This window comes from Diadema setosum, chromosome 18 (genome assembly GCF_964275005.1).
Source record: "Diadema setosum chromosome 18, eeDiaSeto1, whole genome shotgun sequence".
NCBI lineage: Eukaryota > Metazoa > Echinodermata > Echinoidea > Diadematoida > Diadematidae > Diadema > Diadema setosum.
The window spans coordinates 17,027,994-17,055,013 of NC_092702.1; the positions used below are offsets into that span (position 1 = coordinate 17,027,994).

Genomic DNA, 27,020 nt, shown 5'->3' on the forward strand with positions numbered 1-27,020 from the left:
ACCAAAGACATGAAACAATCTTTTTGTTGATGTGTTTTTGTGCAAATGAATGAAAGATAACGCCTCTCATCTAATTTGCGAAGGGCTTGCATCTGATATCATTATGAGGCGAAAAAAATATGTAAAGTGTAAAAATTTCCACAACTTATGAACATGGGATGGCATTGAACTTCACATTCTTAACCTGTTGCCATGGGAACGGGGTGTGCCGTGTACTTTGCCCCATGGTACAGTACATTACAATATTCCCAGGGGCAACATATTCCATCCGGCCCATGTTTGATTACATTTACATACAATGGCTCCACTTCATAGGATGCATCTATTCCTGTTGTACTATTATTAGTCGGGAAGCATTTTGAAGTCTTTCAACGACTGTAGCTGTGCAAAAATGGAAAAAAGAAGAGGGAGGAATCATGTAGTTATTGTCTTAATGTATGCATTGATATCTAAAAAGAAGCAAGAATGACAAAAACAAAAGAGTGTTTTTCTGCTGTTACTTGTTTTGTTCTTCCCAGGTTGCATCAGTCAGGTACTACATACACATCAAAAGTAGATGTAACACGTGCTTAAAAACAACTTGCATGCCATAGGTGTGCGATGGGTTTGAAAAACAAAACACTCATCTCCTATCAGTCAATGAAAACAGGAAAAAGGGAAGAATTATCCATATTCTCTAAATATAAGCACTGATATCTATATATGGGCGAGAATGACAAAGCTAGAGAGTGTTTGCCTGCTTTTGCATAATAATTCAATTCATCCAGGTTTTATCAGTCAGGTACTACATGCACATCATTGTGTCATATCTTTGAAGGAAAAAAATTCTCACTCTTCTGTTTGTCAACAAAAATGAAAAGAGGAAGAATTATCCATATTTTCTAATTATAAGCATTGATATTGATTTGTGGGTGAGAATGACAAAGTGAGAGTGTGTTTGGTTTTGATTGGTCAGTTCTGAGATTTTATCAGTCTGGTACTACATACACATCAGAGGTAGATGTTTTCCGTACATGCAAACAACTTGCACGGCATAGGTGTGTAATAGCTTCAAAGAGAAGAGTGCTCATTATCCTGTTCATTAACTAAAATGGGAGAAAAAGAAAGAATTATCCATATTTTCTAAATTTGAGCATTGATATTGATTTAGTTGTGAGATATCTTCAGAAATAAGAATAATTCCTCTCCTTTCAGTCAACAAGTCGAGAGTTTGATCACAGAACGAATTAACTCCACTCTTGTTAATTTGAGATATAAGAGATCAAAGCTGCTATGAGAAATAATGAAAATTTTGGTAAAAAAGAATATGAGATGAATGTAATCATTAGATAAGATATTCCTCGTTATGTAACAGTTAGTGAGGTATTATGGGAAAGGTTTTATTTTGCTCTGTCTGACGATAGATTTATTTCAATTTTTTTTTTTCTAAAATGGCGCTTAACCTTTTTTGCAGTCTGCTAGCTGCTAGCTTCAAGTACATACTGTATTGGCTTCACAGGTGAAAGAAAAATTATTCAATAAACCAACAGCTTGATAACCCCCTCCCTTAAAGGTCCTGTTTACCTTTGGAAGCAGTGATTTTAAAAAAAAAAATTCAAGATACCACACTTGATGCATATGTGTAGGTCTGTTATATCACAAAACATCCTACCATATAAAATTTTCGCAATGAAGCCTAAAATATATGGAGATATCAGTATTTTTCTCATTAAATCATAACTGTAGATGGTTTAGTCTGGAAGCATTTTTGTTATAACTATTGTTCACATTTTGTGTATTTAACAATACTTCACATCAATTATAAAGATTCAGATTTTTACAGTGGTTGTTTCTATCCTGAACTCACATTTTAGAACTATTTTAAAGCACTAATGCTGGGTTTTTGTTTCATCTGCAAATGGTAAATTATGCCTTTAAAGGCACAGATGGTTGTCAGAACAAAACAAATTTGGTGTTGGGATCAACATTCAAGATTTTTGTTTGCAGCTGCTAATTGAATTGTACTTTGGTTCTGATGACATCATCGTGAAACGAAGCCGTGACCTTATCTACACGACACAGAAGAAGAACTGTGGCAATGTGTATAATGTATTTGTCATGGCATTATCAACACACAAAATTAGGCCAACAGTGTTTGCATTAGCATATCATGCGTTACCATAAATATTGCATCCGCGATCATTTTTCCACCTGTCATGCCCACACACCTGGCAGTATACTGGGGTGTGTTCCTTGAGGCACCAGTTTGAAAAATAGATGTTTTTTATTGGCCCCATTTGTGTGAGTTAATGAGTGCTAATGACCGCCATTAGCATGCTAATGTCATGAATTAGTGAGACCCAAAGGGTGAATAGAGTGTGCAAAGGAGGAGAAAAATAGATAGATAGATAGATAGATAGATAGATAGATAGATAGATAGATAGATAGGGATAGATAGAGATAGAAGGATAGAAAGAGAGAGGAAGAGTGTAAAGGGAACAGTCATTGTAGTTCATGTGACAAATTGTTAATGTCAGTATCTAGCTCGATGGGTATTACCTTGTGCCTTGAGGGACTGCTGTGTGTTTCCTGAATTTTGCAACAGATGCTGTAATCAATACATATTGTCTTTGGATTTTACTTTTCTAAATAGAATGCCCTTGTTAAGAGAATGTGTATGTATCACATGCATGCTAATTTTCTCTGTTTATGTGTGTGGCTTGATTTGAAGCTCCGAACTTTGAATTCAGACCTAATGAAAAGTGATTGCAGGTCTGCTGCATTCCAAATTTACAGTGAAAGAGATAGAGATGGGGGGGGGGGGGGGGGGGGGAGACAAAGGGACCATTGAACTGGAGGTGTGGGGGGGGGGGGCTAACAACCCCCCCCCCACGCACACACACAAATAATTAAAAAAAACCTCAACACCCATATTTTCCAAAGGTTCTGTCCTTTGATTTGTCATATCTGTAATAGCAAGGGAGGCGGTATCATGGATCCTTGCCCCCACTCCAGGCTTGTAGCCCCTCCCCCCCCCCCTTCAAAAATGTTTCGTGACTCCCGAAACATACACCAGAAAGTAAAATTCAGGCTTGCTTAGAATGCTCTTTGCCTTGACCAATTTTGCTGCAAGATGCTAGGTATTGAATGCTAATACAACTTTCAAATTTGTTTTGTTTTGTTTGTTTTTTTGTCACACTGTAAAATGAGAAATGTTTGCATGCATTTTAATTTTGCGAATTTCAAGAGGGCCAAGATTCGCGAAATTAAAATGCACGTGAAAGTTCTTGTCTACACTCTATGCATTGAACGCCAGTGGCAATTTGCGAAAATATCATGCCATGAAAAAGGCCATCGGCTCTAATTTGTGAAAATTTCATGCCGTGAATATATCATATTTTACAGTATGTGTCTATTATTGTTGCATATTTTTGTCTTTTTCTTTGATACATACAATGTAGTTCCAAAACAGAAGATTTGAATTTTGACTGTGTGAATGCATCTGCTGCCTAGCCTCATAGACAATATGTATGTGAGATATATTAAAAAGCAGAAGAGAGGTAGATCAGAATGTAAAAGATAGAAGGATTAAAGGGCAGAACATTTCAATATTTCAAGAGTGAGAGAGGGGGGAGGGAGATGCAGAGCGAGATAGGAAGAGGAAAAATGCAATACGCAGAAGACTTAAAACTGGATGTGCATGCTGTGCTACGAGAGATGCAGTTTTGATCCATTGACCTACGAAATAATGAATAGGAAGGAAAGCCGATGACCTGCGCCACCGTCAAATTTCGGGATGGATGCATAATTGCCTGAATGATACCGTTCCCGGCGAGCGCTAGATTTGATTGTCTTCTCAGGGTAATTACAGGACGCCAGTCTGTCAAAGATGAGTGGCCAAGTCTCATGTCGCGACAACTGCATGCAGAGAGTCGCAAATTACGAAGGCAGAGGTGTTATGAATTGCCCACAATGCAAGTTCCAATTAGATAGGGCAGTGCCATTGAAATAGAGAAATAGAGAGAGAGAGAGAGGGAAAAAAATGGTCAGCGTAATCAGCTGAGACAAGACAAAAATACTCCATGTTGTTGTTGTTGTTGCTGTTGTAGGGAAATGAAATCCAGTTATTCATCAAGCTATAGTATTTGTGACTGCCCAGCTCAAAAATTCAAAAAGAGCAGGCCAAAGTGAATGTCCACTTCTCTACATGGTTTAAAGGGACTATACAATACTGGTTGAGGTGAGGAATCAGCTTGTAACGTTTTGCGAGATATTTAGAAACCACTCTATGAAATGTTAAAGAGCATACAATTCTAAGGGGAATCAAAAGCTTATTTGATGAAAATCGGTTTTGAAATGACTGAGATATCTAAAAACAATGAAAAACAAAGATATCCTAATAAAAGTCATGGCCCGTCAATTTTATAAGGATCGCTTTTTTTTTTGATATCTCAGTCATTTCAAGGCCAATTTTCATCAAATAATGTTGAATCCTTTTCATATTCTCTTTCATATTTCATAAGAGGTTTCTCATTATCTCACCAAAAAATTTTATAAACCCAAATCCTTGCCTCAACCAGTACTAGGCAGTCCCATCAAGTATTAAAATGACTTAATTTGGTAAGACTGAACCATCAAAAAGTGGTTGAAATAAAAGAGAGGTAGGAATTGCAACTCCATAGTAAAGGGAAAAAAGAGGATTTGAAAATAAGGGTCACTCAGTTCAGTTTTATTTACCATCATTTCAGCAGTATACAATAAAAAGACACGCAAAGATACATGATTACATACAAAGTAAACATAAAACAAAACAAAATCAATTGAACTTGATGGTGGGAACCCCAGGAGAAGCAGTGCTTATAGATAGGGGCCCCAATAATGTGTAGACATCAATATACGTGAAACAAACAAACAGAAGAATCAGTGTACATTTCAAGTTTGTCTGTACATATGGTTTGGTGGGAACCCCCCCCCCCCCCCCCCCCCCCCAGATACCTTGGCAAACAACAACAGAAATCCGGGAAAGATGTGAAAAGAGTAGAAAACAAGGCAAGTGCCAAAATGTGTCTCGCCCATTCGCGTAGAAGAAATTAAGGATTTTCTTACTCCTGGAAGTTCATTGACCCTTCCTATGACCTTTGACCTTGTAACATTCAACTCCTTAAGGGACATCACAAACGGACATATGGATCAAAAGTTATGAGCCATGAGAGAGTTGGACTTGAGACATATAGTGCTAGCAAGCTATGATTTTCATTCATCATGTGAATACAAACAGAATGCATGTGATTCTTATCACTGCTTTACTGGAGTGCCAGATTCATTACAGCCTACACCTAGGGAGTTCCGTGTTTGTATTCATTATTGGATTAATGATGCCCACTGTGCAATGTGGATTTTATTAGGTGCAGGGAGTAGACCCAATGTTTTGTGATAGAAAATCTCTCCTTTCTCTCTCTCTCTTTCATTTCTATATTTAAAGCATATTGAAGGAGCACTTGACTCACCTCATTCAGAAGGCAAGGGAAATGATAATGCCCTTAAAATTAATGTCAGTAATAAGTGGAAGGAATGTGTATTTTCGCACAAAACAATATTTTGAAGAATTTTCTGTGCATATTGTTTATATCATTCTACCACAGTGACATCTCAGATTGTTTTAGTACATAGTATGTCATCTGATGGTGACGGCACTCGAATTTAATTAAATCTGTGAATCTTGCTATTCCCTGCCCTCAGACAAACAAACACACAAACAGACATGCAAACAAACTGGCAATCAAATGAATTGATACCAGACTATCAGTTATCAACCAGTGCTGTTTAATAAAATGCAACTTGTGCTTGTAGAACTGCATTTTCACCACACAGATGACTCGTTATTTGCCCTTTGTTGGTGATAAATAGCAGAATTGGAGTGTCCTTGTACATAATGCATGTTTTCCATGTAGCTGTTAAATTGTAGTTGGTAGTGAACATCAGCAGATATCAGCTCATGCATTTGAACACATCATCCCCATGTAGCTGTGTGAAAATGAAGGCTTTGGTGAGTTAACATGCAATTTTGTTATTTCCCTTCTAATGCTGCAAAAAGTGTGGTTTGACCATGCCGTTTCAGACCCTGAAAGATGTTGATAATGTAACAGTTGTTGGGAAAGCTTTGTTTTAGTGGAGATTCTTGAGGGGGAGGAGGATTCCTAGCAAAACTTTGTAGATGTGACAGGAGTCTTTCACTGGCTTGACTCTCTCATCAAGTTCCCTGGAGCCGACTGCCGTGAAAGCCACAGCACCCCAAAATAATCGGCCCCTAGCTAGCTCCGCCCACACTCCCCTTTGAAAAGCCCCCTCTGTTTCTTTGATACCCCCCCCCCCACCTCCTCAGTAGTGTGCTTGTGAGATGCATCCCATTCTTCATCTAATGGATTCACAGTGTAGGCTGGAAGCGAGGGCGAGGAATGCCAGGAGCAATTCACCCATTCTGCCCACAAATGAATGCAATGACTGAAAATGTTCTCTCTTTTCTTTCTTATATCACACACACTCTCTTTCTCTATAAATATATTTACATCTATCCCATCTCTTTCTCTTCTCTTTCTCTCTATCTTTTTCTCCATCATGGTCTCATCTCCCCCTCTCTATATATTTTCTCTACCTCACTGTCTCTGTCTATCTTCTTTCTTTTTTTCACCACCCCTCTGTACCTTTCTCACAGACAATCTCCCCTTGAAGGTCACATTGAGTTGTGACCAGGGAAAGGAGTCTGAGGAAAGATTGGGGAGAGAGAGAGTGACAAGGATACTCAAGGAAGAATGTAACCCGACATCACTATCGTTCGTCCCATGCGCTCATTTCAATTCAGTGATGTGTTTTGGCCAGTCACATGCAATTTGTTATGTGGAGAAGATGAGAATCAAGTGGCAGTATTCCAAATGAGAATCTAGTCTCTCTTCGTGGGTCATGCACCTGGGAAGATTGAACAAAAAATGTTGATGGCATTGTGGGTGTGATTATCAACTCACTGCTGGTCCAGAATTAAAGTTTCCGATCAACTTTCAGGGAGTTTTTGGCAGTTGATAAATGCAATGCTGTTTTGATTATGGGGTTAGAAATGCATTTCTGAAACGCCGAAAGAAGTGTGATTGCAAGTGAAACATGTTTCTGTAGAGTTGATAAATGCAAAGTCATGGACCTGCCCATGCCAACCACTGCCAACCACACATCTCCGCGCTTTGGGTCGAAATGCGCAATGGAGCTGCGCAGTGACTAGGCCTTCCCATCAACTCACGACGGAGTTGATAAATGCAACAACTCGAGAAATGCATTCACATCCAAAAGGCATCTGCAAACGTGGGTATTGAAACACGTTTCATACATGGGAGAGTTAATAGTTAATAGTTAGAACTTGGATTTTAGCTCTTTGAAAACTCTTCCTATGGTAGGCGCTGTGGCATATTGGATAAGACTCCCGACTCCCGAATGGAGGACCGCGAGTTCGAATCCCGCCCAGTGCTTACATCCTTGGACAAGATGTTTTTACCCACAATGTCTCTCTCGACCCAGGTGTATAAATGGGTACCTGGCAACGCTAGGGTAATAATAATAGCAGGGCCCTCTGGTAGAGCAGTGGCAACACTGAAGAGGCTAGCTACCCTGGGTAAATAAGACCTTATTATTATTATTATTATTATTATTATTATTATTATTATGGTACACATTCTCGTCTGTATTATTACCATTTGTTTTCAGATTTAAGCCCAGTAACTCTCACAGGGTCATCAGAGGGGCATTTCATGAAGCGTTTCGTCAGATATTTTTTTCTGACGAACTGTTATAAGCTACTGAAGTCCTTGCATCTGATTGGCTGAGAGCTAATTTGTCCAACAAATTTGTTGGACAAAACGCTTCATGAAATGCAACCCAGATGTCTTCCTCTGTGATGGCTCAATGTCAAATCTTTGCTCTCTTTTTTTTTTATGATGAATTTAGTAGGCTACTGCAAAAGCAAAATTTTTTACATTGTAGAAATTTTTGCACATTTCGTGTGACCAGAAGCAAGTGTGAAAATAAAAACACAAATACGATTTTGCACATCACGTGTTCCCGTAATTAATGTCTTCATTCTATGGAATTAAAAACACGCAAAATTCATCTGATCTAGCTGGGTGCAAAAAAAATTACTCGCACAAAAATATCTCCCTTTACAGTATGCTTGGGGAGTTTACTCAGTCGGCTAGCATCCAACTTGGAAGCACAAGTAGCCATGGATGATGTGATAAACATGGTTTCCATGGTATTAATCCGTTGAAGACGAGTCCTGAGTATACTCAGGCAGGTGTCTATGGAAAATGCATGTTGTAGCAGTATCAGCCCGTCCTAAATGGGTTTTTAAAAAAAAAACCTGCCAGATTGCACCATGAAATGGAATCATTATGAGATTCATTCCAAAGTCCTGTAACAGTAGTTTTCAGAATATGAAAGGTAAAAAAGAAGAAGAAGAAGAAGAAAAAAAAAAATAAAAACCTTGAAAGGATGTAGTTGTGATATGATAAATATGATGATTTTTTTTTCCCGATCCAACTCATTTGGTGAGATTACATCAGGTTATTTCCAGAGACTAGCAAATTAAGCCTTTGGCATTTTTGTGCTCAGCTTGGAAAATAGGAGGGCAATTATTCATAGGGTGGCCTGAAAACAGATCTTGAAGAGTTATAAAGTGGCTTTTTTCTTGATGGTTGCATCTTTACAGCAGTTTAAATGTATCCTGGGATAGAAATGTTTAATCTCTCTTTAAGAAGCATCGACATTAATTTAGAATGGATACCCCCAAAAGCTATGTATTTGAAATGCTAACAGACAAGAGTCTGATTTCTTGGTGCATGGCTTGGCAAGAAACGGAGAATACTTGCAAAAGAGTAATTCGAGGCTTTGCCCATTCGCAAAAATGGATTTTGTGGTTGCAAATTATGCACGGCGTAATCGTTATGTCCCAGAGATCGAAGGCATTCGGGGGGGGGGGGGGGGGGTTTGAGTGCAATGGATATTGAAAACTGATCATCGGCCAGTAGCAGCTCTAGCGAAGTTGTGCACCGTGCATGCACACATGCCCACGAACACATGCTCTCACATAAACTTTACACACATGCTCACACATACACAGACCTATAAAGTATGGGGACATATAGAAATAGTAACTGGTTTGAAACGTGTGTTCATATTTTTCTTGACATGAAGCTTTCCATTTGCTAACTCCTCGGGGGTCAGTGAAGTATGAAGAGACTCCTTGTGGAAAAGAAGATTTTACTGTTGTTGTTTTACAGGATGCTATATAACTTTTTTTTTTAAATTTTACCACTTGCCCAGTCAGGCAAGCAGAATTTTAAATTGTTGCAGAACACATGCCTCAACATGAATTTCATTTGCCTGAAAAGAAAGTCCCAAAATGTAACAAAATGATAAAGAAAAATCAAGGACTTAATTTCAAACACAATATTTGAACTAGACTTGGAATTTGTCAACACTGACAAATTAGGTGATCCGATCTATTCGAAAATCAGTGATTTGAGTCCTGATCCCAATATAGGCATGACCATACAGGTTTCACCTGTGTTTAGGGACATTGGCCGTGTGATGTTTGGATTCTCATTTAGAAAAGGGAGTCAGATCTGCCGTCTTTGGTACCAAATTCCGTATACACTATAACAAAGATACAGAATGAAGTATATTTGACCTTTGACCCACCTTTGCACTCCCGAGATGGCATCTGAGGAAAAAGTGGTTATTTTGTGAAATGATTCTTGTGACATTGTCTATACGTGTGCAAAATATAGCAAAGATAGGACAGGTATTCACCAAGATACAAGATGAAACATTTATGAGCTTTCACCCTAATTTACATAACCAAGATGGTGTCGGATCAAGTAGTTGTTATTTTATGAAATAATGTACGTGACATGAACTAAACATGTGCAAAATATGGGGGTGATAAGGGCTGTTTTTCTTGAGTTATTGCAAAGAAAGTTGCAGAAAGAAAGAAATATATCAATACATCGAAGATAAGCTTTAATTTCAACCAAGTTTTTTTAACGTGATGCCGACATCGTATGAAAAACAAAGGGCGCCCATACGATAGCGCAAAATCTCAGCTACAACATATTAAAATCTGAGAGAAATTTACCCAAGGGTAAGTGAGCTAGTGCTCGATAAAGACAATCATGTCAATTTTCATATCTAGAAAAATTCCCTCCCATAGAGATAACACGTCATAACGAAGATACAGAAAGAAGTACATATGACCTTTGACCCCACTTTGCACAGACAAGATGGCATCTGAGCAAAAAGTGGTTATTTTGTGAAATGATTCTTGTAACATGGTCTTTGCATGTGCAAAATATGGGAAAGATAAGACATGTATTCACCAAGATACAGGATGAAACATTCATGACCTTTGACCCTAATTTACATACCCAAGATGGTGTCCGATCGAGTAGTTATTTATGAAGTAATGTATGTGACATGAACTAAACATGTGCAAAATATGGGCATGATAAGGGCTGTTTTTCTTGAGTTATTACAGAGAAAGTTGCAGAAAGAAAGAAATATATCGATACATCGAAGATAAGCTTTAATTTCAGCCAAGTTTTTTAACGTGATCCCGACATCCTATGAAAAAACGAAGGGCACATTACCGATAATGCAAAGTCTCAGCTACAACATATCAAAATCTGGGAGAAATTCACCGAAGGGTAAGTGAGCTAGTGCTCAATAAAGACAATCATGTCAATTTTCACATCTAGAAAAATTCCCTCCCATAGAGATAACACGTCATAACGAAGATACAGGGAGAAGTACATATGACCTTTGACCCCACTTTGCACAGACAAGATGGCATCTGAGCAAAAAGTGGTTATTTTGTGAAATGATTCGTGTAACATGGTCTTTGCATGTGCAAAATATGGGAAAGATAAGACATGTATTCACCAAGATACAGCATGAAACATTTATGACCTTTGACCCTCATTTACATACCCAAGATGGTGTCCGATCAAGTAGTTGTTATTTTATGAAATAATGTACGTGACATGAACTAAGCATGTGCAAAATATGGGGGTGATAGGGGCTGTTTTTCTTGAGTTATTGCAAAGAAAGTTGTAGAAAGAAAGAAATATCTCAATACATCGAAGATAAGCTTTAATTTCAACCAAGTTTTTTAACGTGATCCCGACATCGTATAAAAAGACGAAGGGCACACTCACGATAGCGCAAAGTCTCAGCTACAACATATCAAAATCTGGGAGAAATTCACTGAAGGGTAAGTGAGCTAGTGCTCGATAAAGATAGTCATGTCAATTTTCATTTCCAGAAAAACTGCACTCCCATAGAGATAACGCGTAAACTGGTCAAATTTGACAAGGTTACTTTCAATTCTTTTTTACGAGGTAATGCAGTCATCCAATCAAAATTTTGATAGCACTTTTATGAAAGAGCATTTAATAAGCTGCAACATACTGAAATCTGGGGGAAAATCGGCAAAGGATAAGTGAGATACGCTCGAATGAACTTGAAATTTGATGACGTCATTTTGAAAATTTACTTTTTTTATTTCATTAAGAAATTTGATATCTTTTTGTTAATCATTTTTCCAGCATCGCCAGCCCATGGAATGACATGTACAACCCATCAGCTTTCAGAATATATGTACAGAAAATGGGGGGACACCGTCCATCCTGACGAGTAAAATCGGATTTAAAATTGGCGGTTTTTTGGCATAGTTGCACTGTATATCGCCATTGACGCGCGCGCGGAATTTCAACTTTGACGGGCTGGTATGACGTCATATTGAGTCGGATTGACTTTAAACTCGGTAAAAATATTCCTTGACATTTTAGACATCCGATCCTTGTAAAAAGACGGGAAATTTCTATTGCATATGAGCTATGTGTGCATATATGTGAGCGTGCGTACGCGTCCGTCCAATTTTTTCAATTTTTCAAAAAATGCCCTAAATGGTCTGAAACGTGTGCAAAAAAAATTTGAGTTCGATTGGAGCATATAAATATTTCAACGCGCGTATACGCACGCGTTTTAAGAGTAGATATGAATTTTGAGAATATGAGTAGAATCCACTTGACCTGAAATATATGTGACGTAAATTTCATTAAAAAATCTTTCCATTAATGAGATATGAATGAGAATGTGTTTTCATATAATGACGTCATAGTGACGTTACGGTCGACTGATCACTATGATTTTATTAGATCTGTCGTCTTTGGGACATGATACATATATGGTATAATTTTGAAATTGATAGGAAGAGGACTTTCTGAGCTAACCGCTGCACAACTTTTGCGGAGAAATAAGAAGAAAAAGAAGAAGAAGAAAGAATCCGTACAGAAACAGAAGGTGATCCGAGAGGATACTCGGATCACCTAATATTAATATTAATGCTGAACACAGCACACATTGATGCGCATGCTGACACATTGGAGTAACAAACTTGGTTCATTTGAGTGTTAGTGTTGCAATCAGGTTTTATCGTGAGAGTGTTGGAAAATTGCTGAAATAAAATTTAAGTGCTTTGCATCACTAAACAGTCATCATCTTTGAGCTTTTGTATGAAATGAAAAGAAGATTGCTTCAAAACTTGCCCATTTAAAGCAAGCATTTTTTTCTCATTGTTCCAAAACACTTGCCCGACTTTGATTTTTCACTTGCCCCAGCAATCGGCAAGTGCTTATAAATGTAGCACCTTCATTTTAGAAGTTGGAATGTACATGTAGCTTCAAATCCACGTCAGCACCAATGGTTACCATGCAGGTCCTTGCCAGTAATGTCAGAACAAACTGTGAAAGCATCACCAAGTGGTGTTTCAGTAACCCTTTCTATGCTGTAATTGTTCGTCACTTGACGCATCTGCCAGCACATTTACTTCACTGACAGTGAATACAGATTACCTAAATCCCCTTTAAATCGGATGATATAGTTTTGATTGAGATGGGGTTTCAGGTTTCCAACTTTTTTTGAGAGATGATGAAAAACCTCTTCTGAAATACTAAAGAGCATACGATTTTAAGAGGATTTGGGGTATCTCAGCCATTTCACATCTGATTTTCGTGAAGTAATCGTTGAATTCCTCTCAGAATTGTATTCTCTTTCATGTTTTTATAAGTTGTTTCTAATTATCTTGCCAAAAAAAAAGAAGAAGCTGAATCTCCCATCTAACCCAAAACTATACCATCCCATCAATTCCTATTGTCATCCCATCAATTCCTATCGTGTCCCCATTGCTTTTTTTCAATGAGGCGCATTGTTACACCTGAGTGGGCTTGATAAAATGTACAATGAGGTAAAGTTTGGAAGAATGAAAATCCAAAAAAAAAAAAAAAGCATGGAAATTTTTAGCCATGGTCTGAGGTGCTACAAAGGGTGAAGGACCCCTGATGTGTAGGTTCAGAGGTAAGCAACATTTGACTACAAAATACTACATTGTAAGAGCTGCTGTAGTAGCAACTATGAGCTGCATATGTTAACCCAGTAAGAATGAGCTGAAATTGCTATAACACACATTTCCCACAGACACCTGCCCGAGTATACATGGGACTAGTCTTCAACATGCTAAAGGTAGGGAGGGAGACATTTAAGGAGGGCTTGGGACTGGTGTTTCATCTCATATCCCCCCCCCCCACCCTTGTTGGAAGAAAAAGAGGTAACGTCTGCCTGTTTTTCCTCATTTGCTGAAGGGATATCAATGTACGTGTATACATGCCATTTGCTATTATCCCTCCGTCTGCCCTTCCCAAATGCTCTGATGATTGTCCTCTGTTGGATTAATAACATGCACCATATCCCTTAACCCTTTCTATGCCAAATGAGTCAAGTGTGCACAAATTTCACACACATACCTATCAACAGGGGATTAATGTGGCATGAAGAGGCGTAGGAAAAGCCAAGCATTGTAACATCGCCTCTGCTGTTTACTATAGTTCTCTACTGTGTGCAAATAGGTACAAGCTGGACATTTCCTGATGTTGCTGATCTCAGTAAAGGAGAAAATCCGGCCAGTAAATTATTCTGAAAGATGCATTAGGTTCATCTGGCCCATTGGCATACCTGAGAAGTCAATTCAAATTAGAAAAAAAAAAAAGACTTCAAAAAGGCCATCAAGTTGTTTTTGCAAAAGCCAACCTGAGCTACAATCCTCTCGAGTAACTTCATATTTTTCTCATGGTACTTCCGTTTTCAATGTGTAACACTGCAAAGGAAGTACTATCAAATCATGCTTTTTATAGATGTAGACATGACATTGGGGTTGTGCCCAGTGATGCCATTTTATAGTATGAAGTGTGGCTGTTCTGACCCTAGTAGGGTTATATGGTGACCGGTGAGGACATTAAAGTCGTCATTAAAACAGGATGCGTGTGCCAATGACTTCCTGTGTCCGGATCGGCAGCAGACGTACGATGGCTTTGCATCGTGTCGGAATGAGGGGTGTGGATGTTTGATCGTGCTGTTTCGTGAGGAATGCGCCCCGACGAGGGCACTTGACGGGAGAAAAGGGACGTGACGTAGAATTCAAGTGGGCTTTTCTTTTGCCGCAGGCTACCACTTCCATCCTTTGCTCTATCAATGTATGTGTGTGTGTGGGGGGGGGGGGGGAGGGGGAGGGGGTGGGGAGAAAGAGGAAAAAATGAAGGGGGGGGGGGATGGTCACCTATGATAGTACCTACTCAGCACTCCCTTGCAGCTTTGCGGTGCTTCTGTAGCTGTCCGATGATGAAAGTTTCATGATTTACATTCAGCGTTGAACTTTGTTGAGTACGCGTCTGAGTGCATTGAAAGTTCAAGGTAGTGCATTTCTTTGGTAATATACGGTAATTGATGAATAGCTTGCACTCGAGTGAAACTTGGACCACTCTTGTGAGCTATATACATGGTGAATGGTGAATTCATAATTTCTTGAATACAGTATTGCATATTAATATGTCTGTAGGATTAATGTCTAGATGCTTGTGATCTATTCAGATTATATTTTCCCTTAGTCTTTCAATAGCTAGGATATACTAGACAAAATATTGCTCATATATATATATTGAATAATTTGGGAGTAGTTTCGTTACGCTCTTCTTGTGTCTATCATCAAGACTCATACATGTACTTGTGATGGACAATGGAATCCCATTTTTGTGCACTGTGTTGTCCAGTTGGGATTTGTTGATGCTTGGCTTCAGTATGGATATGAGGCATTAGAGCGTGTGGAAATTCTGAGCTTGTAGAAGCCTTCTGTGATACGAGATGATATGCATGTCAACACTGACCAGACCTGCATGCCCATGCCAAATCCAGATTAATGGAATGTCCTATTCAGGGGTCTAGGGCAATTACCCCCTGGGCAATTACCCAGGACCCTTCCCCTGATCCTAATCCTAATCCTAATCCTGAACCTGAACCTAATCCTTACCCAAACTCCGAACCCTAAACCTAACCCTAACCCTAATCTCAACTCTAACCTTATCACTAACCAGTAATTACCTGGGGGTACTTGCCCTCGGGGGGTAATTGCCCTGATACGCCCTTTCAGCTCTAATTGATATTTTAAATGTTTGTTTTGCATACATTTCAGGAAATAGGCAAACACATATTCACAAGGTATACAATTGATGTAATGACATTGCAATGGCTTTGAATGTTGTTACTTACTATTTGTCCTTAACTTTTTCAACATTTATTTTCTTCTTTTCTAACAGTGAATTTTGATCACTTCCAAATCCTGAGGGCCATTGGTAAAGGCAGCTTCGGAAAAGTAAGTTGATTTGATTTGATTTGACTTGATATGTCTTGCCTATAAGGGAACCACTTAGTGCAAAGATTTATCAAGACCACAATTGAAAAGTTTCACTGAGCATGAGATCATGAAATAAATTTCTGTTTTTGCCAGAAGTCTGGTCCAAGATTTTTTTTTTCTTTTTTTTTTTTTTTGGCTGTATGTGAAGGTATTCATCAAAATTTTGTGCTTGCAGTGATAAAGTCAAATGTTTTTGTGGCCATGGAATGTAGGGGACATGTGCAGTAGAAAAAAAAATTGTCAAAGGTCATCAATAGGGTTACTGGTTACAATTTCATGTGAAAACTGTGAAAATGATATTAATCTGTTTCTTTTGCAATTTTCCAAAAGCCTCAAATACCCCCAAACAAGATTCTTTTTGCCTGTCAGCAGAGAATGGACAGTTTGGTAATCTACCTGTGCGAAGGCAGTCAAGCGATACATGTATCCCCTTTCCACGGTCAACTTAATGTGACATAGAACAATGAAAATATTGATTGGGCGTGAGATATGAATAGAGCATGCACTGATGGGCTCACAGACTCTTTTTGCTATACACAAAATGAGGCACCTGATTGGGTTCAGCAAACACCAAAATCTACTGAGCTTGGCCTTGATTGCTATGTAACAAACTACGTATGCAAAGAAAATAGTTAAATGATAATATGTTATACACAGATTTCATACAGAAGGAAAACAAATACTTATAAAAGAAACTCCATTTTTTTGGCAGTGTAAGACAAATTAACATGAATTTAGGCCACAAATGCACGCACATTTTTGGAACCTGGTATCAGGTTCTCGTATATCAGCTGCCGCCACGGAAACCTGGTATACCAGGTTCCTATAATGAATGGGTTAACATGTACATCCTGGGAAGAGATGCTATCTGATACTTGGCTGTTAATATGCTTCAGTACTTCTTGGGTTTGATGGGATAAACAATCTAAGATTAGCAGATGTAAGCCAGCACTATGGTGGAAACATGATTTGTAATGGCAGTCTCGGCCTGAAAAAACCCCCAAAAAACCCTCTGAGAAATGTTCAAATGAAAAATTGCCCTTGCAAACTTCACAGTGATTTTCTGGCCCGGTTGAGCCATGTGATGCAAGACGGTCGTCAGTGGAAACATATGTGAAGCGTAAACAAGGCAGCGCTCTGGGATTAAGGCCTGGAGTACCTCGGCTATTGGTGGATTATGATCACATTGTAGGATCAGTGGCGAGGATTTAGGCTGGAGACGCATAGGATTAAAGTCAAAGGGAATGGTGCATCAGGGGTTTGTCATGTTATTGTGTTCACATGATCAAGGCAGTGGAAGAGAGCCTGTCTTTCAAATTAGATGTGTAGATGTATGCTGACCATGAAGGCTGGAAAGGTCTTGTGTCATATTTCATAGATGTAATGAATGTGTTGTGTCATATTTCATAGATATGTATATAGTGAATGTGTTATGAAATGTATGAATACCTATTTTTTTTTGCATCGTACCTATGCCTGGATATCTTAGAGTCCTAAGGATGAAACTGCGTGGGAGGTATGTGAATACAGGGTGATCCGATATATGTAGAGAGTGGCCACACTGGCTTGAAAGGACTTTGTCGTAATTCTTTTATCTTTTTTATACTCCCCACCCCCACCTTTGAAGAGAGTTTGACTGTGAAATGGTGTTGGGATGACATTTCAGAGTCTACACCTCCTGTTCATTCTTCGTCTACTTTCCTCCCTTTCTTGTGGAGACCTAATCAAATAAGACTTTAGCAGAGAGAGTGTGTAAATATCTTGCAGGGATTGTGTGCTTTCTATGCACATCGCATTGCTGTGAGAGACAGCTACTGCAGCATATAATAGCTGGAATACAAAACACTGGCTACCTATTATGATCCTCGGAGCTTATCACTGGAATCGAACATAGCTTGTGAAGTGAAGGCAAGCCTCAAATTGGCAACAACAGTGACATACTTCTTCAGACAGATATCCAAAGTTTTCCTCACAGAAACTTCTTCTTCTTTATTTGTATAGAAAATTCACTTCCAGTCATGCAATTCTATTTTGACTAATTTCAAATACATCAGTTGAATAAAAGTATGAAATCATCAATTCTTCCTCTATCCCTCAGATAATTATGTAGTTATGATATAATTGTATTCATAATGTGTAATTTCATTATTCCATTGTGTGTATTATTTGTAGAGCTCTGTACCCGATCAGGAGAATGCACAAAATGCTCATATTGCATAAATGCACCATGTTAATGAAGTTCTTGTTGCTTGAAGAGGAGCTTATTCCTATGCATAAATGCACCATGTTAAGGAAGTTCTTGTTGCTTGAAGAGGAGCTTATTCCTATATATTCCATTCATGAAGAAAGACAGCAGAAAGTTAAAGCCATTGAAAGTACATTGATACTCTGTAGCATGTTCTCAAGTCCAGCTTTCTTTATGTCCAGAGGCTGTTTGTTTGTGTGTTGTCATGGTTGTGTGTTGCTGTTGTTAAGGTAAGAATAACGTCTGAGAGCAATCAAAATGGATTCCAAGTGACATCATGCATAGAACCAAACTCAGAATGAATTGTCTTACCATAATCGATGACTGTGATTATGTAATGCAAAACAAAATAATGATTCTGCTTTTGTGTGGTTGGAGTGAGAGCCATGCTGTGTAGACTTTAGTAGATAATACACAAATTACCACATACAATTGTCAATGCACTCATTTAATCAAATTTTTAATTCTGTATTCTTTTTCCTAATTCATAAGCTATTCTTTGTAGTGAATTTCCTTTTTGCCAATTGTGCAGTAAATTCACCAAAAAGTCTGTGATATGCTCCTCTTTTTCAGTGCCCTTGTTGACAAACACCAATGTCAATTTCATCCAGTAAATACCAAAAAAAGAAAAACCACAAACAAACAAACAAACAAATTGTGGACACAAGTGCTAATAGATAATATATTGTGAAGACCAAGAAACCATTTTGTAAGGGAAGGGGTATTGACTTTTTTGCCATGATTTTGAGGTGTCACAGTCCAGGAGGCCTGGGGTTCAAGTCTCAAGGCGTGTATCTTTGAGCAGGACACTAGAGCATCTCACACCTAGCTTCTCTCTCTGTTTGTTATGTGTGTGGGGATCCATGTTTTGGAAGCTGAATATCACTGTGGTTGCCTGTTTTGCCTATAAAGTAGCCACCTGCTTGCAATGCTCCCAAGGGAGTGGGGTGGGTACACCCAAAATGCAGTTTTAATTCTAGCAAGTGTGGTAATATCCTGCTGTAAAGTCCTTTGAGCACCACAACATGGTAGAAAGATGGTGAAAAAAAGCAAACAACTATTATCATCTTGTTGGTCTAGGTCAAAGTGAGCCAGTTATTTTGAATTTTTTTGTGTGTAATTTTTTGTGTTTTGGTTTCTCTTTGATTTTTTTCCCCCCCTGTCCTTTACAGATTAGATTAGGCGCAAATTAGGGGTAATGATGTCGCCACGCTTAGGCATCTTCTGGTCATTAGCCCAATTAGTGGGCAAGGGGGCAGGGGCAGCTAATGGATTGATGACTGCCTTGATGAGTGAACAACCATTATGACGTTGGCATCATCAATGGATGTCATAGAAGAGGGAGAGTTCTCTGACACTCATCACAACAGGTCCAGTGCATCTTTGTATAAAAACACTGTGTCCGTAAAAGAAATTGAAGCAAAATTGAAACGAATGCATAAATGTTTTCTGTACATGTATTTGTGATGTTTTGAGTAGAAAATGAGCAAAAAAAAAAAAAAAAAAAAGAAAAGAAAAAAGAAAATAAAAGAAGAAGAACTATTATAGAAAAAGATCATCCTGACAGCACCTCATAGCATGGTACCACAAAATATGTGGATCATCATTTTCAAACATTGACAACTATATGCATGGGAATGCATACACCCCAAGCTATATTTACAAGGATGACCCTACAATTTTGTATGAACCAGTACATGTACATATTGCAGAGATGTAAATCTACTGCTTGTGTGCATAAAAAGTGAGACATGTGGTGTCCATAAAGCCTAGAGATTAAATACAGTACAATATGCAATCAGATCATTTATATAGTGCTCGTACACAGTCAATGACTGGTTTCACAGCACTTTACAACATAATAGTCACAGATTGGCATTAAAAAGAAAAGTCTTAAGATTCTTCTTGAAGACATCAAGGGATGGGGAAATGCGGACAAACCGAGGTAGATCATTCCACAATCGCGGTGCAGCCATCACAAAAGCATTGTCCCCCGCTCTACTATTGGTTTTGGGTACATGGAGTAAGGTGCCATCTGCTCTTGAACGTAGTCCAGGTCGAGCAGAATAGTATGGGATGATAAGAGATCTAAGATAAGTAGGAGCTTTCCCTTGAAGACACTTGTCCACAATTGTACAAGATTTAAAAAAATGTACAGATTAAAAACAACAGCTCTTGTCATGTGGGTCATGAAAGAAATGATGACCTCTCTGTACCAGTGAAACACAATGTGAAGAATTGTACTTGCATACTATCCCTCCCTGTGAAGTTTTTATGTGGCAAGACATTTAACGTTGAACATGAACAGGTACCACTTTGTAGTAGATATGTTCTAGGGTAATATTTGGCCATTTATATGATGAGATTCTATAGTGATATTCACTTGAAATAGATAGAAGTATATGATTCAGGCATGACAAGAAACCCACAATCATAAGTCCCGAATGGAAGGGAGAGACAGACAGACAGACAGGTAGGTAGACAGACAGACAGAGTGAAGGGAAATTAGAATCACTGAAGACTATTCATTGTATACTCATCCAATCTGAGAAAACTCCCTATAGGGAATTATAATTTGCATGATCATATGAAAGCCCGAATAATTAAGAGGCAATATACCATGTATGATTCAATTATGCAAAGGCCTCTCCCAGTGGCTGCACCACAGCCTCATTCAGGGAACTGCTTCACAAAAAAGGTTTGCAATTATTGTGTGAAGTTGTAATAACAGCAATTACCATACAGCAGCAGCAGCGGAGTTAACCAACCAATCAGTTTCGGATTTGTTGCCAGGGTAACTGCAAATCATTACAATGGACAACAAATGTTAACACCTTTTTCTAATGCAGCCCCTGGATGTCACTGTAAGTGTAGAGTGTTTGAAACATAGATGAATATTTTTATGCATGCATGTATTAATTCATCTGTTCGTTTATTTATTTATTTATTTATTTATTGTTTGTTTGTTTGCTTGTTTATTTGTGTGTTTGTTTTCATTTATTCATTTATTTTTGTGCAGGTAAGCCTTGAAGTTTTTTATCTTTTATTTTTAGGAAAATATTTTGTCAGGAAATTAATCAATAAGGAACTCAGAATATGTTCACATCTACACTTGATATCCTATTTGTTTAACACCTTGTTTTCCACACTAGTCTTTCAGATCAGCATTCATACATTTATTAACGTGATAGACTGTGATAGTTTGTTAAGCAGGAGGGCTCAATGGAAATCCATGATTTTGATTAGTTAGCCATTTCATGATGATGATTATCATTTCACTTCCTACTTTTGAACGAATCATAATCATGCATATATGCTTCTATAACTCATATGGTCATGCAGAGACTGGAGTAGTTATTATTTGTCTTGAAGAGCAAAACAGGATTTGTTCAAGCAGTTGCCTTGTCAGCATCTCATATTTGTAGTAGAAAAAGTTTTTTTTTTTTTTAATTCTTTTATAGTGAACATTATAGTGAAAGCAGTGTGTTTCTATCTTCAGTAGATGACGAAATCATCTATACGATAAAATACATAATTACTTAATTTGTGTAGCACTCGGGTACAAATTTATTTCACAGTGCTTTATATCAATAATGGTTAAATTACTGAACAGACTGCGCAGTTTTTAGATGCTTCTTAAAAACTTCCAGAAAAAGGGAGAGATGAATGCATCTTGGACGCTTGTTCCAGAGTCTTGGAACACATGCCTTGTAGGCATTGTCACCAGCTGTGGTGTAAATCAAAAGAACATGGACCAGGGTACTGCCTGTGTTAGAATGAATACCAGAACACTTAGACTGATGTGGAAGAATGAGAAAGTCAATGTATTTTGGAGCTCTGTTCTAGAGCTATTAACATCAGGTGTGCACTGCAGAACATTAGAATTGTACTACAATAAAACAAACAAACAAACAAACAGATTTTCTCTGTGTATAAGAAAGCAAATGGGTTAGTTGAAGGGGAAACTTTAAATCCAAATCCTGTAGTATGGGTTTTAATAAAGAGGATTTTATTTTTTTATTTGAGTCTTACAGGTATGTATACATGCAGATGATAAGGAATACAAATTTTACAAGTGTATATAGTAGAGAGTGATTTGTATGAAATACATCTGTCTGTGTGTGTGTGTGTGTGTGTGTGTGTGTGTGTGTGTGTATCTGTGGGTGTGTGGGTGCGGGTTAGAATTTGTGCCATACATGACAAGCGTGCTCAATGTAGATCATGGCTATTTTTTTTTTTTTTTTTAAATTCAGGATAGGAGTGTTGGGGTGCCTTTGCTTGATAGAGTGGGTCTTTCACACAAAAACAGTGACTACAGACAAATATCTCTTGCAGAAACGAGTACAACTGCTTTACTCAATTTCTGAATGGAAACAATTCGAGATCAAATTGGGGGAGGGAGGAAAGGTGGCTGCCCCTCAAACATGATGAAATACACTCCTCCCTTTTAGAAGAAAAATATGCTCATCCAATCTTTATATTTTTGGAGCTTTTGCCGCAGGCATTTTGTTATTGTTGTTGTTGTTGCAAAATTTGACCTGTTTGTGCCAAGGTGAACAAACTTCCAATCGATGCAAGTACACTTGAAGAAAGTAAGCATTTGCTTCGCAAAAATGAAGAAGTTGATCAGGAGTGTACTGCACAATATCTGCGTCCTTTTTATAAAGAAAAAAAGAAAGAAAGGGACAGAGAGTGAATCTGTAAGATATTTGCCTTGGGATTCAAGGGGAGAATTCACACTGCCTTTGAGTATTGATGCCATCAACATCTTTTTGTACTCTAAATCTATTGACCCTACCGATGTATAATATTTTTCTTTCCTCGCGATGAGTTACAAATAAAAACCCCAACAAGAATAACACACACACATACACACACACACACACACACACACAATGAAATCAGCACACATAACAATATTAACAAAAAAACCCACAGAATCCACAGATTATATTGGACGGATGTAGCTTTTTATTTTTCTAGTGTGGAAATTTCAAAGAAAACAGACAAGTCAGGAATTGGCCTTGCTCTCGTCTTCACGTTGCTCCTGTCCAACCTATTTCTTTTCAGCAGGTTCTATTATCCTTGACTAAAGCTCCCTCTGCCACGCAAGTTTTTTTTTTAACCCCTAGCTCTGACATCTTGTTTTCATCACAGTAAAGTCCCCCGCTCCTGCATGCTCTCCCCGCTACCTGTCTCTCTCTTTCCCCGCGTTCCGTTTCTGACTTCGCGAAAATTCTGTCGTCTAAGTGACGCGTTTGTTTGCTTCCTTTGCTCTTTTCTACCTCATCCCCTTGATGGAAAGTCCTTTGAGCATCTTGGATGCGAAAGCCACTCCCCCATAATCGAGAAGTGGCGTTTCTGACCATTTCTTTTGTCACATTATTTCTCTCATGTGTAGTAGCGGCCGGGGAAACTGGATCATAGAGAATGCATTCATTCGAAGTGGAAATGTGTCCTCTTGAGCCAGTGTTGAATGTCATTTTGTTGTATAGTGAGGACATTTTTTTTAGTCTGGGTTAAGAGAAGATGTAGGAGACCAAGAATGAGCTTTCCAAGGACGGAATCCTCAGAAAATTAGATATTAGTCGGAAAAAAAGAGCAAATCCTGCATCATAGCAATAATTTGTAGTAACCCTTGAGTGCTAACTCACTCTTACTGTGATTGTGGCTTTTTCTTTGCATGTTCTCTTGTAGGGAATACCAAAGAAAACCAGAAGGGTAGGTTTTGTGCATTTGTTGATATGCAGCATGTGTGGAGTACTAAGTGCCATGAAACAATGCAAAATGTCAGCTGACAGATGTTTCAATCATGAGACATTTCTACCTCGGCCAGTCAACATATGGAAAATATTATCTATGTGGCAGACAATAGTCTGTACTGGCATGCTTATTTGTCGACTTTAATACCATCTGTCAGTCACCATGCTGTTAATATTGGAATAATGTTTCGTATCTCCATCTCGACGTGGGACTGGCATGGTGAAAACATTTGCACTTGTGTGTAGTTCGCATCACCTTTTTGGAAGTTTGGTTTCGAAATGAGAAGGAAGGGCAACAGACTTTGATATCAGCATGATGCACTAAAAATAAAATACAGAAATGTTCAGCTACAGGTGTACTTAGTGTATGCGCCAATATAGCATGTGCACTATGTAGATGCCTTAATGTAATGCCATTAGGTTGGGATGAGTGTGTATGTGTGTGTGTAGGTGAGTAAGTTTCATAACGGTCCTCACTGCACACTTTAAATTGCCTCGAGGGGAGTTCGCTGTTTACAGAGCTTTCCAGTTCATGCTTGGACATTCAACTGGGTACATCACACTACTGTATCAGAAGATCTGCAAACATGCTTCCCATGCCCACACACATGCAGAAGAGTTATGGGGGACTTCTTTATAATACATGTATTCTCTCAAACATTCTCTAGGCACAACTATGCAGTGATGTTATTTTGTTTCAGTCTGTGTTTTACAGTTAGATTTTAAATGGAAAACAGAGCAATAAAATGTCGGAAAGGGTCGCTAATTTGTCTTCATTGCACAGTTGTTGTTTTTTCTGTAAATGGTCCATGTTATAAATTTTATTATGTCCTTTCCCTTTTGTGTTAGTGAAAAAATTATAGGGAAGGATTTTCAGTAAAGACAAACACTCAGTAAGAATGTGTAGGACTCTTACACCTAACACGCACGCATCTCTCTTTTGAACCTCTCTAATCCCATGCCCCAGTCACATAAACATCCCGGATCACCCTGGACTACCCCGGATCTGATCCGGAGTGATCCGGGGAGAGATCTGTGTTGACGCCTTGGACATCCTTGGACTTCCGTGTATGTCCATGTAGATCTGGGGACATCAGGGAGGGCAACTTTTGGATGTCAAAAACATCCGGCGTCATCAGGGGATTGCCGTGTTGGCAGAGCAATCCGGGATGGTCCATGTGCCTGCCGTATAGCTGGCGTGTTGATCCATGTAGCTGCCGTGTTGATCCGTGTAGATGCTGTGTTTGTCCGTGTAGACGCCACGCTCTTCCGGCCTTATCTGTGTAACTGCCATGCTGATACCGTGTGTACAGTCATACCAACGCTCGTCGGCACTCCATCAAATTCAAAACTATCCCGAATCTCCCCAGATCTCTGTGGATCTCCCCGGACCTCCCCGGATCTCCCCAGATCTCCCCGGATCACCTTGTAGATCCTTGAGCATCCGTGTTTATATGTGACTGGAGCATCAATATGAGAATGTTGGCGGTCATGCTTTTATTTGCCATTGTTATCTTCATCACTGTCATCTCCATCTTCATCATCGTATTTATCATCATCTTTATCTTCATCATCATCTTCATCATGTTCAATCATCATGTTCATCATGTTCATCATCATGTTCATCACCGTCTTCATCATCTTTGTCATTTTCATCATCATCTTCATCATCTTGACCTTATCATTATCTTCATCACCATCTTTGTCACCATTTTCATCACCATTTTATCACTATCTTCATCACCATCTTTGTCACCATCTTCATCATCATCTTCATCATCTTTGTCACCATTTTCATCACCATTTTATCACAATCTTCATCTCCATCTTTGTCACCATTTTCATCATCTTTATCTTCATCTTTATCATCATGTTCAATCATCATCTTCATCATGTTCATCATCATCTTCATCACCATCTTCATCTTTGTCACCATTTTCATCACCATTTTATCACTATCTTCATCATCATCTTCATCATCATCTTTGTCACCATTTTCATCACCATTTTATCACTATCTTCATCTCCATCTTTGTCACCATTTTCATCATCTTTATCTTCATCTTCGTCATCATGTTCAATCATCATCTTCATCATGTTCATCATCATCTTCATCACCATCTTCATCATCTTTGTCACCATTTTCATCACCATTTTATCACTATCTTCATCACCATCTTCATCACCATCTTCATCATCATCTTTGTCACCATTTTCATCTCCATCTTCATCATCATATTCTATCATCATCATGCTCATGCTCATATCCACTTTTCCTCACTCTGTGAGGTCAGACATTATTATTTCCTTGTTAGCCTTTCTCCATGCTGTACAGAACAGACTTTGATACCCATCTGGATTGGACCAGAGATTATATTCACCTCTGCAAGTGTCTTTGCCAGTGGAGTGGGAAAACATTTCTGTGTATTTGTCGTGAGATAATGAAATTGATTGTAATATTTAACTTTAAGTCCTGACTCCAGTCATTGGTATTCTTCCAAATGTGTGGGTGAGTACCAAAGCATTGGTTAAATGGAAAGTCATGCATGTTTATCCAGCACAGTTTGAAGAGGGAGTAGCCATGCTTTAAATATCATATTCCTTTTTTTTTTCTCCAAACAGACATGAATAATAGAAAGACAGAGAGAGATGGTGAAACCCAATCCACAGACTGTTAAGAAATATTGTTTATATGTCGGTTAGTATTACATAATGATGGGCTATTTTCAGGGTGGTACAAGGAATTATGCGAGCTGTGTTTTTAATGCTGTCATGCTTCCTTCTATTCCATTTGTTGCTATGACAACATGCCATCCCAAGAAAGGTGAGTTGCTGTCTGTTCAGATTCAGGTATACCAGGGAGATAGACAGCGACAGAGGTGGGAAAAAACCGTGTATCAGTTTTCAGTGAAGTCCCTGAGACAGCCAAGTATGGCATCTTATAACCCAAGCTATTTGTTGAAGGTCAATGACAGGCAGAATCCATTTGCGCGGAGCAGGACCAAATGTAGTACAAAAAACAAAACAAACAAAACTCAATTCTCACAGAATTGACGTTGTGAGTAAAGATATATTTTCTTGTATTTCTGTTTCTGGATATTGATGTGTATGTGTTGTGTGTGAGTATGTGTATGTGCCTGGCTGTGTTTGTTTTTGATTTGTCACGATTATCATTTTCTAAATGTAGAAATTACTT

At 38.5% G+C, this 27,020-nt stretch overlaps 1 protein-coding gene across 1 annotated transcript in view; it reads left to right on the forward strand.

Annotated features, from left to right (window-relative positions):
• The window catches only part of LOC140242177 (serine/threonine-protein kinase 32B-like), a 167,834-nt gene that overhangs the window by 25,131 nt on the left and 115,683 nt on the right, over positions 1–27,020 (forward strand). Inside the window, exon 2 of the mRNA XM_072321943.1 lies at positions 15,720–15,775. Within this exon, the coding sequence (XP_072178044.1) occupies positions 15,720–15,775 (56 nt within the window). The remainder of the gene's footprint in view (positions 1–15,719; positions 15,776–27,020) is intronic.